At 34.8% G+C, this 13420-nt stretch overlaps 1 protein-coding gene across 1 annotated transcript; it reads left to right on the top strand.

Annotated features, from left to right (window-relative positions):
- The first annotated feature begins 3181 nt into the window (after positions 1-3181).
- LOC131621569 (protein cornichon homolog 1-like) lies at positions 3182-11737 on the top strand. The gene is made up of 5 exons (XM_058892609.1): positions 3182-3409; positions 3531-3712; positions 8266-8388; positions 10959-11054; positions 11305-11737. The coding sequence occupies exons 1-4, from the start codon at positions 3332-3334 to the stop codon at positions 11002-11004; spliced, it is 429 nt and encodes a 142-aa protein (XP_058748592.1). The 5' UTR covers positions 3182-3331; the 3' UTR covers positions 11005-11054; positions 11305-11737.
- The last annotated feature ends 1683 nt before the right edge of the window (positions 11738-13420 follow it).

The following is a 13420-nucleotide window of genomic DNA, read 5'->3' on the forward strand; positions in this document are numbered from 1 at the left end:
CACACACACACACACACACACACACACACACACACACACACACACACACACACACACACACACACACACACACACACACACACACACACACACACACACACACACACACACACACACACACACACACACACACACACACACACACACACACACACACACACACACACACACACACACACACACACACACACACACACACACACACACACACACACACACACACACACACACACACACACACACACACACACACACACACACACACACACACACACACACACACACACACACACACACACACACACACACACACACACACACACACACACACACACACACACACACACACACACACACACACACACACACACACACACACACACACACACACACACACACACACACACACACACACACACACACACACACACACACACACACACACACAGAGCCGTCAAAATGGGCCGAAGCCCATGGGCCGGCCCGCGGGGCCCGAAAAATGTTAGGACTTGGGCCTAATTTTTTGAGCCCATTTTGTTTCGGGCCTTTTTGTGCCCGGCCCGAAAAAACCCGGCCCTAAATGGGCCAGCCCGTATGGGCTCCGGGTAGCCCATGGGCCCGATAAATAGTAAAATTTAATATTTAATACTAATTAAAAAATTCAAATTTTTGTATTTCTTTAAAATATATTTTATAATAGTAAAATATAAAAACTAATTTTAATATTTTTTTAAAAATTAAGCTTAATATAATATTTTTTTTAAATTAAAGAGAATATTTAATATATTTTTTGGAAATGGGCTTTTTGGGCCCGGCCCGAAAAAGCCCGAGGCCCGAACAGGGCTGAGCCTGGGTAGTAAAAACGGAGCCCATATAAAAATGGGCTTTTTGGGCCCGGCCTGAAAAAGCCCGAGGCCCGCTAGTGCCGGCCCGTTTCACGAGGCGACTAATTTTTAGTTTTTTAGAAGATGAAAAGATAAAGTATAATAAATAATAATATTTAAGTAAATTTTATAATTTATTAACAGATACGGATATCTGCGGGCACGGGTAACATTAAATCTGTATCCATATCCATTAATAAACAGATATTTAAATATCCATTTATTTTATCTGCAGATATCTATTCAACTACCCGCCCCGTACCCATGACTGATTTTTTCCGCGGGTATGGATATTTTTGCCATCCCTACATTTGTAGAAATATATTAATGTCTCTAATGAAAGCTTTTCAAAGACTCACTCGTGCAAGAATTATTCTCCAGCGTCTCTCTTATGTTTCTTTATTTAAGGAACTGAAGACTTGAAGAAAAAGTGCCAAATGAACTAATGAGATAAGCTCTAAAGTGATTTCAATCGAACATTTGTTAATTAATAGTGATATAATTGTAAAAATCTATCATAGGCGAGGTGATCGTGGCCACTAGTAAGGGTGACACCCTTCTACCGCCCCAAGTGAGACAATTTCACCTTAAGCTCTCCTCAGTCGCCCCGCTTAGGTAAACGTGGGAAAAGATACATCTTGGTCAGAGAGAATCCAGGGTCAATAGACTAAATCACATATTCATAGGAAGTAGGGATTCAACTATCCACTACTATGACTAGGTGGGTGGTTATCATTCCCGAAAAACACTAACTTCAGGCCCATTGGCCTCTTTAAATACCTTATCCTTGGAATAAGGAAGGACAACTAATAACTTACAAGAAATAACATAAAGAGATAGAGCTTAACACCTCACGTAAGCTTTCTCTCTCCATAGCCAAAAATACAACCGAACAGGGTTTCTCACCACCGTGAGCAAGTTCTAAATCATAACAAATAACTAAGACCTCTAGCCACCCCTACAAGTATAGAAGTGTCACTCATTATGTACTTTTTGACAAGAACAATTATTATAAAGTTTTTTTAAAGTTTATTTTTTTTCCTAGGTAGAGATGAGAATAGGTTAGACCGACCTATTAGGACCAAACTTAGACTATTTAAAAAAGCCTATGAAGTCTTATAGGTCAGTATATATATATATATATATATATATATATATATATATATATATATATATATATATATATATATTAGAAAATAAGCTAAATAGTATATAAAATATCATGTTATGTATTATAAAAATAGGAAAAATAGACTATTTGAAAGTAGGGCTGTTCAAAACCGAACCAACTCAATAGAAAATTGTCAAACTGAACTAAACCAAATCGAAACCGTAAAAAATCGCATTTGGTTCAGATGTATTTGAGTTATTTTCTAACAGAACCACGCGGTTCGGTTTGTATTTTGCAAACCAAACCAAACCTCATTATGCTACAAAAAATCTATGAATGATTAAACAAAAAAATTATATTTTCCTCTATATGTGTATATATGACTTAATAATTTTTTTTTGTAAAAAACCAAATCAACCCAAACCGCATTGATTTGATTTGGTTTAGATCAATTTTATTTTTAAAATCCAACCGAATTAAACCGAACCTCACACTTTTTTTCTCTTGCGATACAAATGATTTTTAACGTCAAAATCGCCCAAATCGCATTGCGAACACCCCTATTTAAAAGGGTTAATGTGACATAGACTTTCAAGCCATGTGAGACTTTTAAAAGTGTCATACCATGCAAAAATAAAATCCTACAATAGGCCATATGTCAGCCTCATACCTTAAAAATTTATCGTAGGCCAGATTTGGGCCGTCTAAAACTAACTTGACCTATTTTCACTCGCAGTTCTAAGTAAAGGATAATTTTGATGATTTATTTGTATTATACTATATTTGAATTGATGGAAGAGAAAAAAACACCTAACGAAATAGAATCGAACAGAGCAGAATGAAATATACTTTTTACTATTTTGTTTGAATATTTTATTAATAATATTTTATTACATACACCTAAAATCAAATATAATAAAAAATAAAGAATTAGATGAAATAAATTCTATTTTCTATTTTATTTTATCTATTATTTAGAATCTAATACCCACGTCCAAAAGTATCCTTATTCATATATCCATATATTGATTCAAACTTTTTATGCATCATATTTATTAAAACAAGAAGAACATTAGTAGGTTTCTTTTGCTTTTTTTTTAATGAATTTTTGAAAACCCTCCAAACAAAGCAAAGTCAAAAGGAGATGAGATGAATAAATTTCTTACTTTTTTAATTTTATTTTTATAATCATTTCCCACAGCAAGTTCACCAACTCACCCATGTCCAATGTTCAAACAACTCAGTCATTGATAGTCAACTTCAACTCTCCAATTTCACCACTCAACCCAAACTCTCTTCTTCCTATTCCTGCATACATCTCCTTCTCACTTAATCAATGCCTTTCGATTTGTTCTTCTGGCTTCTCATTTGTTTCCCTCTCAATGTTGCCCTTTTAGCCTCAGCCTTCTACCAGGTTTTCCACTTTTTTCAATTTCTTCCTCATTCAATACAAAAAGATGATTTTTTTCTTCATACTGATACTTAATTTAACTTCAATCTATGTTTTTTTTTCTTCCCCTTTTTGGGGTTTTTAGGTTTTGATGTTATCTGACTTAGAAGCTGATTATATAAACCCTTATGATGCTTCGTCTCGGATCAATTACTACGTGCTTCCTGAGTTTATTGCTCAAGGGTTGTTTTGCGCTCTTTTTCTCTTCACGGGTCACTGGTTCATGTTTCTTCTCATGCTTCCACTTGCTTCCTATCATGGGATGCTGTAAGTACAATTTTTGAACACAAACTCAATAGTATGTTGTGGTGCTCTAATTATATTGATTGAATGCATTAATGTTTATTTTTGCATTGCTTAGGTCATGTTTGGATTAGCTTCTAAAATTGTTGGTTAAAATAAGTAGAAAAATTAGCTATAACTTAAGCACATATCATTTTGTTGGTTCACTCATAGTTAGTTACTGATAAGTGATAGATTGTTTCAGAGTATGGTTCAGGGGTTGTACTTTGTAAACCCTAAGCTCTACTAATAGAAAGATACTGCGGCCGCTTTATTGCAGTTAGAGGGGTAGGCACAATTGGCTGAACTCCGTGATCAAACATTGCGTGTTCTTTGTATGTGTTTTCTTTAATATCTTTTTGAGCTAGATTGCTTTTGTTTGACATGACTGGAAATATTGAGACGTTGAAGCTAGTTTTAACTTATACAGCAAACTATTGTTTTTGAAAACTCATCTGTTATTTAGAGATTCTTGTAACTATTAATATCCTTTTCATAAGTACTATTTGTAACAAAGTTTGTCCAAACTAGCAGCTCTAAGCCTAGTGTGAGAAAAAGAGTGTGTAACTAAAAGTGTGGATAAAGCGGGTCAAAGAGATTCAATTTTAGTACTCTCCCAACTCCAATACAAAGAATCTCAGTACTACTTAAGCTAAGGTTTACGGATTGCTAGTGCAAGATTTTGCTTTGAAAATTGTAAACGTAAACCCAACAACTTTTTAACATTTTTTGTTTTTTTTCTCGCATAAATTACAAACCTGAATTTACTGTTTTATCTTCTCTTTATTTCCATCAGGATCTATTGAAACTTCATTCTTGCTGATAATACATTTTAATTTTCTTCTTCTTTTAAAGTGTTGGGTTATTTATGTTAGTAGATATGATGTTAGTAAGGTGTATGTTAGGAAGGGTAAAAGTGGGAATTAACCTTGTAACTATAATTATTACTGTTGTAACAGATAGTAACTAATTCTGTTAGTAAAACAGAATTATAAATAGTAATTGGAGGGAAGGGAGTTAGTTTTTGGGACTCATTTGTAATTGGGGAGTGGCTTTCTCGAATCAGCCAGTTTATTGCATATCCTGAAGTCCCAGTGAATTCTTACCTTCTTTCCTTGTACCAGTTGAACCTTTCAATTGGTATCAAAGCAAAACAATGTTGGAGTGATTTATGGTGAGTAATAGAAACTCCACCACAATGGAGTTGCGACCAGAGGAAGTGAAACGACAATTTCAGGAGGTGGAAGCAAGAATGGATATGATGAAGATAGAGATTCTTGAAGCAATGGAGATGCTCATCATGGGGACTCAGCCACAAGGGGACTCAACGGGACTCAACGATGACTTCAAACTCCAAAACAATTACGGGAATGCCAATGGCGGACCTGGAACTGCGAGTCGATCCATGCAGAGCGCATCATAAAGAAGGCATCACAAGGTGTAATTATCGCTTTTTAGTGGAGAAGATACACCAGGCTGGATTGGAAAAATTGAAGTTACTTTCGATTTAGGCAATTGCCCGAGGAGGACAAGCTGGACGATGCTTTAATAGCGATGGAGGGAAAAACCCTCACATGGATGCAGTGGTGGGAGGCAAGCACTACAACACCCAATTGGTGCGGTTTCAAGAATGCCAAGCTTAGAAGGTTTCAACCCATCGTGATTTCAAATTCGAATGTGGTGGAAGTGATGATGTTGGGGCTGAAACAAGGAGGCACGGTGAGGGAATTTCGAAGGAGTATCAAAGCTCTTTCTGAGCATTTGAAGATCCAAGATCCAAAAGTCATCTTAGGAATGTTCTCTAATGGATTCAGGGAGGAAATTAGGATTGAAATGAGGCTGCAGAGACCCAAAGATTTGGCAGAATGATGGATGTGGCTCTGCTGGCCGAGGAGAAACTGGGTTTGGGCCAAGCCGGAGGGAATGCTGGAAACATGAGTCTGACTTTCAACAAACCTGGTGGGTTTCGAAATTGGAAAGATTAAAGAAGAACTAGGGAGCAAGAAAATCAATTTTGTCAATGGAGATCAAACAAAAGGTGCGGCAGGAGAGCTTAAAGGAGGTAAGAATTCCACAAAAAAGTCTTTATGTAGTGAAAAAATTGTGGAAAAAAAGAAGAAAAGGTCTATGTTTCACTTGTATAGTTCACCATCACCAGTGACAGGGAAGATTCAGAGGTATCTGAGAAAGAGGAAGTTGTATGGGAAGCACAAAAAAACTAGATTTGTATAGTTCACCATCACCAGGAATTACTATACAAAAGTCTTTTAAGACGTGATGAGAGTTGGGGGAACAAAAGGTTCTGGTGTTAATAGATAGTGGAACTTCTCATCATTGTATTTCTTCTAAGATGATGGAGAAATGGGGCCTAAAGGCAGAGACTGCAACGCCTTCTTGGGTCAAAGTGGGAAATGGAGAAAAAATTTAATGTGAAGGTGTGGGGATCAAATTACAAGAAATTGGTTTTGTGGATAATTTCCATGCATTATGTTTAGAAGAAGAAGATGTGTACTAGGAATGAAATGATTGAAAAGTCTTGGAGACATTAAAGCCAACTTCAAGGATTTGAAATTGCGAATTAAGAAGGATGGGGTCAAGTATAATTTGTTGGGTGATTCTACCTTATCAAAAGGTGGGAAATGTCAGCTAAACAATTGGTGGAGTGGGAAAACACCACAAAAGTCGTTATGGAAGATTGCAAAATTTTACAAGAGGGCAGCAATGGAAAGAATAGCATTGCAAACCCTGTTGCAGGAGTTTGAAGTTGTTTTCCTGACAGGAGATAAGTCAAAATGTGTCGACTCATGGGGATAGCTTACAAGTGTCATTTCCTTCTTTTCCCCTTGAAGACAAGGTGAAAGTCCTAGGGGGAAGCATTGTTTGTAGACATGTTGTTAGTAGGGTGCATGTTAGGAAGGGAATTAAGCTTGTAACTATAATTATCATAGTTGTAATAAATGAGTAACTAATTTTGTTTGTAAAACAGAACTATACATAGTAGTTACAGTTGTAGCAGAAGAATAATTGGTTCAGTTAGTAAAAAGGAGCTATAAATAGTAATGGGAGGGAAGTGAGAGTTAGTTTTTGGAACTCAATTGTAAATTGTAATTGGAGAATTACTTTTTTGAATCAGCCAATTTATTGCACACTCTTAATTCCTAAAGAATTCTTACGTTCTTCGGACCTTTCAATTCATGCCGACCAGTCAGATGCAATTCTATAAACTCTTGTTTTAGCTATGCTAAGGTTTCTCTCCCAATTATTTGACCTTAGTTTGTACAGGATAGAATGTTTGGCGGTTAAGAATCAACACGAGAATAAAGTAAGTGTAGCAGAGATGATGTAGTCAAGATCGAGATCTGGGTCGTAGGATCGTAAGATCTTACGATCTTTTATTGCCTTTTAGTGCTAAGATCTTGCAAAAATCTTTTTTGTGTACTTTTGTAGTCAAGATCGAGATCTTTTAAGTAAGATCGTAAAAATCATAGATCTGGGCCTGTTTTGTTGGGCTTTCTAACCGGGTCCTATTTTTTAAGTGAACCCAGTTTTTTGGTCTTACTTAAAGTTCTGTCTTCCTAACTCTAATATTAAGAAACACAATGGCTGCAGCTTTTTTGATCCTTTTAAGCTACTTATTTTGAACTTGATCTTTTGAGCTTATTAAATTAGGGGTTGATGGTTATGAATTAGTAATTAAATTAGGGGTTGATTTATAGATTATCTTGTTCATGTATTATAATTTTCATGTTTTTGTCTACGTGAATTTACCATTTTGCCCTTTGGTAAGATCTTAAGTGCCGATCTACGATCCTGCTTTTACGATCTTTCACAGGCCATCCGATCTTACTTAAGATCCCGTGCTTGACTACCTTGGAGATGAGGATGTTACGGTGGATCGACAGGATAAAATTAGAAATGAAATTATTAGAGAGTGTTGGGGTAGCACTTATAGTAGAGAAGATGGTGGAAAATAGACTTAGGTGGTTTGGGCATGTAGAGAGAAGACTTGTAGATTTTGTAATAAGGAAAGTTGATTGGATGGAGAGAAGGCAAACAGTTCGAAGAAGAGGAAGACACATAAAACTATAAGAGAAGTTATTAAGATCTTGAGATGAATGATTTGGATAGAAGCATGGTCCTTGATAAAACATTATGACGAAAGTTGATCCCTGAAGCCGACCCCACCTAGTGGGATAGGATAAGGCTTAGTTGTTGTTGTTGTTAGTTTGTGCATTTGAGCTTTTGATTTGATATATACCTTGTATCCTACATATTGGATGTGCCAACAACAAGACTTATGGTGCATGCGATATAACATAGCTAGTTTCATGATTGAATTGTATATGATTTATGTTCTGTATCTATAATCACTACCAATACATTTTAGGAACATTTAAATATTGAAAAGTAAATTAAAATGATGTGAAAAAGAGTTAGTTAATGGATTGCAGAGTACATATTTTGTTCTGTACTTCCTTCCTTATATGAAATTGTATGTTCTCTAATCAATTCATTATTGTTCCATTTCAATGAATCAGGTACGTTAGGCGGCAGCATCTCCTTGATGTTACTGAAGTGTTTAGGGTACTCAATGCTGAGAAGAAATTTCGGATAGCCAAAATTGCTTTTTACCTAACAATGGTTATTATAACTATCTTCAGGTTTGTCCTTAAAGTTAAAATAGCATACACTTGTGTACCGTGTTTTGGGTTTACATTATTACTGCTTAACTTCGTGTTCATTTATTATTATAATGTAGGCAAATCATTAAGATTCATACTGCAGGAAACATATTATTTTATACTTCTAAGTTTGTGTAATTAGATATTTGGCCCACTGTTCTAAAATACAAATTAAAAAATTACAAAAAAATGAGTTTTTGATATTTGCTTTAGTATTTCACAAAATTACTTTGGGGTGAAAATGAAAGTTTGATTATATACTTGGCAATTAGAACCATGTTCTTAATCATAAAAATGCATGATTTCACATTCGCTTTCCCTAGACGATTAATATTTAAGAGTTCACACTTCACACAGACTCAGATATGGTGAAATCAGGCTGAATCACAGCTGTTAATCGGATTATTTGTGTAGTTTCTGAGATTCTTTACCAACATATCCCTAATTATGTTATATATTTTTCTGCAATCTATAATAAATACTACGATAGAAAAATATACCAATTTTCTCTCCCGAAGGGTAAACAAGTAAAATAATATCAATTAGGGATATGTCAATAAATTTAATACTATTACTACCAACTTGTTTAATTCCCGTGAATTAGTCAACAAGGTACTTATATTTAGGGACGAATGTAGTAACCATTATTATAAGTTTAAAACAGTGGCGAAAGCTCTTCATTTCTGCGATTCTCTCCAGTTCTAGGCGACCAGACTCTTTAATTCTCTTCGTTCATTTCATTTCCTTCTCCCTCTCCCTCGTTCGTTTTCTCCGGTTCATCATATGTTTCATCCTTACTCTTCTTTTGACCAGTTCTCTTCTGTGCTAGAGTTCTTTTCTGTTTGGTTCTGTCTTTGTTAACTATATGGCTTCAAATTCAATGCTGCTAGGGGATCTGTTGTTCATGCCTCCCCTGTTCCTAGTTGTAGCAACAAGCCTAAGAAGCCTAAAAATGCTCCTGAAATTAAAAGTGACGTTGCTTAGAAGTATGGAGTTTCAGTGGATTAAAGTGCTTTAAAACTGGAGTGTATGGCAATCAATACTGAAGATGATAGCTTAGAATTTACTGAAAAATAGTGAAATGGAGGGTTAACAACTCCAAAAATTGTTTGAAGAGGACATTTAACTAACAAACCATCACCAATAACATGTTTAAGAAGGAATTGAAAGAGGATGCATGGAGAGATACTGTAAATGATCTTGTTTTTGTCACGGATTATGCAAAATTGTCCAAGAAGCAATTTAGAAGACCACCCTAGCAGATAAAACTTGGTGACATTTCATCTGATGATGAGATTAAACTTGGTGACGTTTCATCAGATGATGAGTGGATTTTGGAAGAAAGTTGAGCAAACCAAGATTTATTAAATTATTATGATTTTCGATTTGAGGATTGCATGTTCATTTCTTGGTGTTTTTCTGTGACTTATGAAGTTGAGTTGAGTTAGTTTATTGACCTGTGCTAATAAATTTAAGTTTAGTTAAATATTTGAAGTATGGTTCAAAGGATTTTTTCCGCTTGTGCTATTTTATACGCATATATATGAGTTTCATGAAGTTTGTACAATCTTACTATTTGTGTTGTCAGTTAAAGTTCATGTAATCGTTTTTATTGTGTTAGTCAAATAAAAATAAAAAGCATCCCTTGATCCTTCATTACTTATTCTATTCCATTCCAATACTTTCAATTAACAAATCCGAGCTTGCTTTAGATGATGCACAAACTCTCTCTTTACATAAACGAGAAAGCCGCCTCCCAAACTCACTCAATCAACTCACTCACCTTTTTTGGTTTTCTTCAAAGTTACACTCACCGTCTCAACAAAACGATTTGTAATTTTACAAAAATACGGTTTTTGAAGATTATAGGATTGCAATAATTTATAACTTATGCCCAAAGTGCATTATAGGATTTTTTTTTTAACAGTACTGCATTATAGCATTTTTTTTGGACAGAACTGCATTATAGGGTTTAAGTTTAATTAATACTTGTTTTAGAATATGGAAAATATCTTATTCTATTTAAGTCGTAAGTTAAAGTAATTTACAATGTTTTGGACTATATCTTAGGATTGGTTTCCACTTATTTTTTATATTTCATCATTTGTTTCCGTATTTTAATTAGGACTATAATTAGTGTGTACTAATTTAAGTAGATACAGTACAGGGGCAAATAGTGTGTACTAATTTTGCCATTATTAAGAGATTGAAATGAGATTTGTTATGGTGGTCTATTTTTTTTCTTATGCCAAACTCTTCCCTACATCAAAAAATCGTCAACATTTGTCATCACAAGGCAGTGTTGCAGACTTACCGTTGATTCTTGATGGGGATGAATCTGAACTAGATTTCTTGGGGGAATTGCATGAACAAGTTTTACCAGTGGTAAATTGCTAATGCCTTATGATATATGGGAAAGAGAGCGTTTTGAAATAATCAAAATACTAACCGGTGTATCTTTAATTTAAGTAACATTTTTCATGACTTGCTATTTATCATTCTTTCAAAGGGCCTGAAGGTTAACCTCTCAATCAACTTTCCATTTGCAGGCTTGTATTACTCGCCGTCTTCTATTTAGATATGGATGATGAATGACACTGAGAAACTTTGAATACCTGCTACTTGTGCAGTATGACAACCTATGTGTAAGTTACTCAATAAATTTCCCCCTCTATATTATATTCTGTAGGAATCTGTGATTTTATTTTGTGGTTCTATACTATCAGATTTAATTAAAGTGGATTATTTCTTAAAAATGTTATAACTTGTTGAAAAAAAGAAACACCTTGTGAATATTCTTGCATGAACTGTATGTAGTATCAAAAGTGTAGCTTATAATTGTTTATTATTATAATGCTTTCACTTCCAATCAAGGCGTTTGTTTTCTTTTTTCAGTGTAAAGAGCTAATCTTTCATTTCTAGCACAACTATAAAAGCTTACCGGTTCCAAGTTAAATCGCGTGAAATAGGATTCATCTTCAAGGAGAGTTGTAGAATTTGTGAGGATTTTTACGTGTCGTGAAATAGGATTCATCTTCATGATCAAGTAGTTCCTGAAGAAACTTGTTGGGCTTGAGATAGTACATGTTTATTTGGATTTTACTTTTGGTCCTTGATGTTTGTTTGGACTTCAGGAGTTGAACACGTTGTATTAAAGAAAAGAAACACGTCTTGTAATAGGAATGAAAACCTTATACCTTTTAATGCAACATGGGGTGTATCATTTTAAGTAGCATTTTTTATTTACAACCCTATCACTGTATCATTTGGTGTTCATTTAAATCTTATTCCTATTTCCCATAGGTTTAATATGATTAATTTTTTTTTTATACCAATAACAATGTTTTACTGGTAGATTCTTTGCCCTGAAAAATGGTTTGAAGTTAGCGAAATATTATTCTCATAAGACAATTGAAACTGCAAAAGCAATGAAAGGTTCAACTCTCCCCCAATGGTTCAATGCTGTCAAGTGTGGAGTTATAATTCAAGTTTAGATAATCTGTCTAACAATTTATGTTTGTTGTGAGTTGGTCGAGACATGGAAGAAACAAGCAAATTGAAAAAGGATTTCATTTTTTAAAGGAATAAGTAAACAACGACAAATTAGAACTTGAATACTGGAGAAGTGAGGAAGTGAGGTGCAATTAATTGATTTTCTAACAAAACTATTGAAAAAAAGCAAGACTTGATGATTTGAAGAAGCTTATAAGAATGAAAAGACGTTTAAATATTAAATATGAATTAAATTTTGTGTTGAGTTGTAATTCATCTGTAAATAACTTATTAAACAAATATCATATCTGATTAGTTACAAGTTATAATTGGTTATTTTGATGATTAAGAATAAAATTAATAGGAATAAAAATACAGTAGAAATAATAAAATCAATGTCTACTATTTGCTACGATCCAATCCATTCCATTTGAAAAAAAAGAGTTACATTTAGAAGACCAAATTATTAGACTCAATTATAGAATTTATTAAGGACATGTTGACTTTTGTTCCGTAATCGAATTAGAAATATTTGGAGATTCGATGGATTTGAGTTCTAACATAGTGTAGTGAGATTTTGATACGTTGAAATATAGATAGACATACAAAGTCAGCACTCCAACGCCTAAGTCAGTGGAGGGGTGAGAAAATAGTTTGAGTGTGTGAATAAGATAATACTAGGAATGACGTGTGATGGACTTTATATACTGTGGACGAATAGAGTTGTCCCCTTGTGATCTTGCACCTTATGTGGGGGGGTCGTCCGATCATATTTGACAGTTGTGGGCGCTCTGAGTCATTAATGCCTTAGTGTGCACGTTCTTGGATTGGGCCTCATCGTGATTGGGCTTAACCTCCCTTGGGTATGTGGTCGTTCCAGAACAATCGCTTCCAAAGTCTGTCATGGCATAGGAATGAAGAGACTTTTTCGAGTACCAGGTCATTGATTCATTCGACCGTGGTCCTCGTGACAGATTCCTATCTTTCAAAAGTAGAAAGGTTTGGAGAGGAGGGAGAAGTAACCTTGAGAATAATGCATTAAATGCTAATTTTCCTCCCTCGTTGCGTTATATAAAGGCATTTTATCTTCTCAGATTACGTTTCACCTTTTGCGCAAACAGTACTTTTCTTTCTTTGCCAACCCGACCATCCTTCCCTAAACTCCAGTGACAACTTATTCTAAAACTTTCTCTTTCCTTTTTAAGTTTCACAACTCATTTGGTTCCTCGCGCTTTGAGCGATTTTTATTGAAACTTCAACTTCACATCTTTTATCTTCTTAATGTACCATTTTCCCCCTCTTGTTTACTGTAATCACTTCTTGCTCTTTATTTTAGCAATGACCAATCTAGAAGATGAACCTGCAAATATTATCGACATACCCATTGGTGATGATATAAGTGACACTTTATCTCACACATGGGTGGTAGACCTAGCATTTTTTAGTATTGCTAATTTGATGGGTACTCACCCTTTAGCCAACCTCATAACCCTTAGTGAACGTTCTGAGTCTAAAGAGG

The sequence above is a fragment of the Vicia villosa genome, unplaced genomic scaffold, assembly GCF_029867415.1.
Source record: "Vicia villosa cultivar HV-30 ecotype Madison, WI unplaced genomic scaffold, Vvil1.0 ctg.000009F_1_1_3, whole genome shotgun sequence".
In the NCBI taxonomy this organism is placed as follows: Eukaryota; Viridiplantae; Streptophyta; class Magnoliopsida; order Fabales; family Fabaceae; genus Vicia; species Vicia villosa.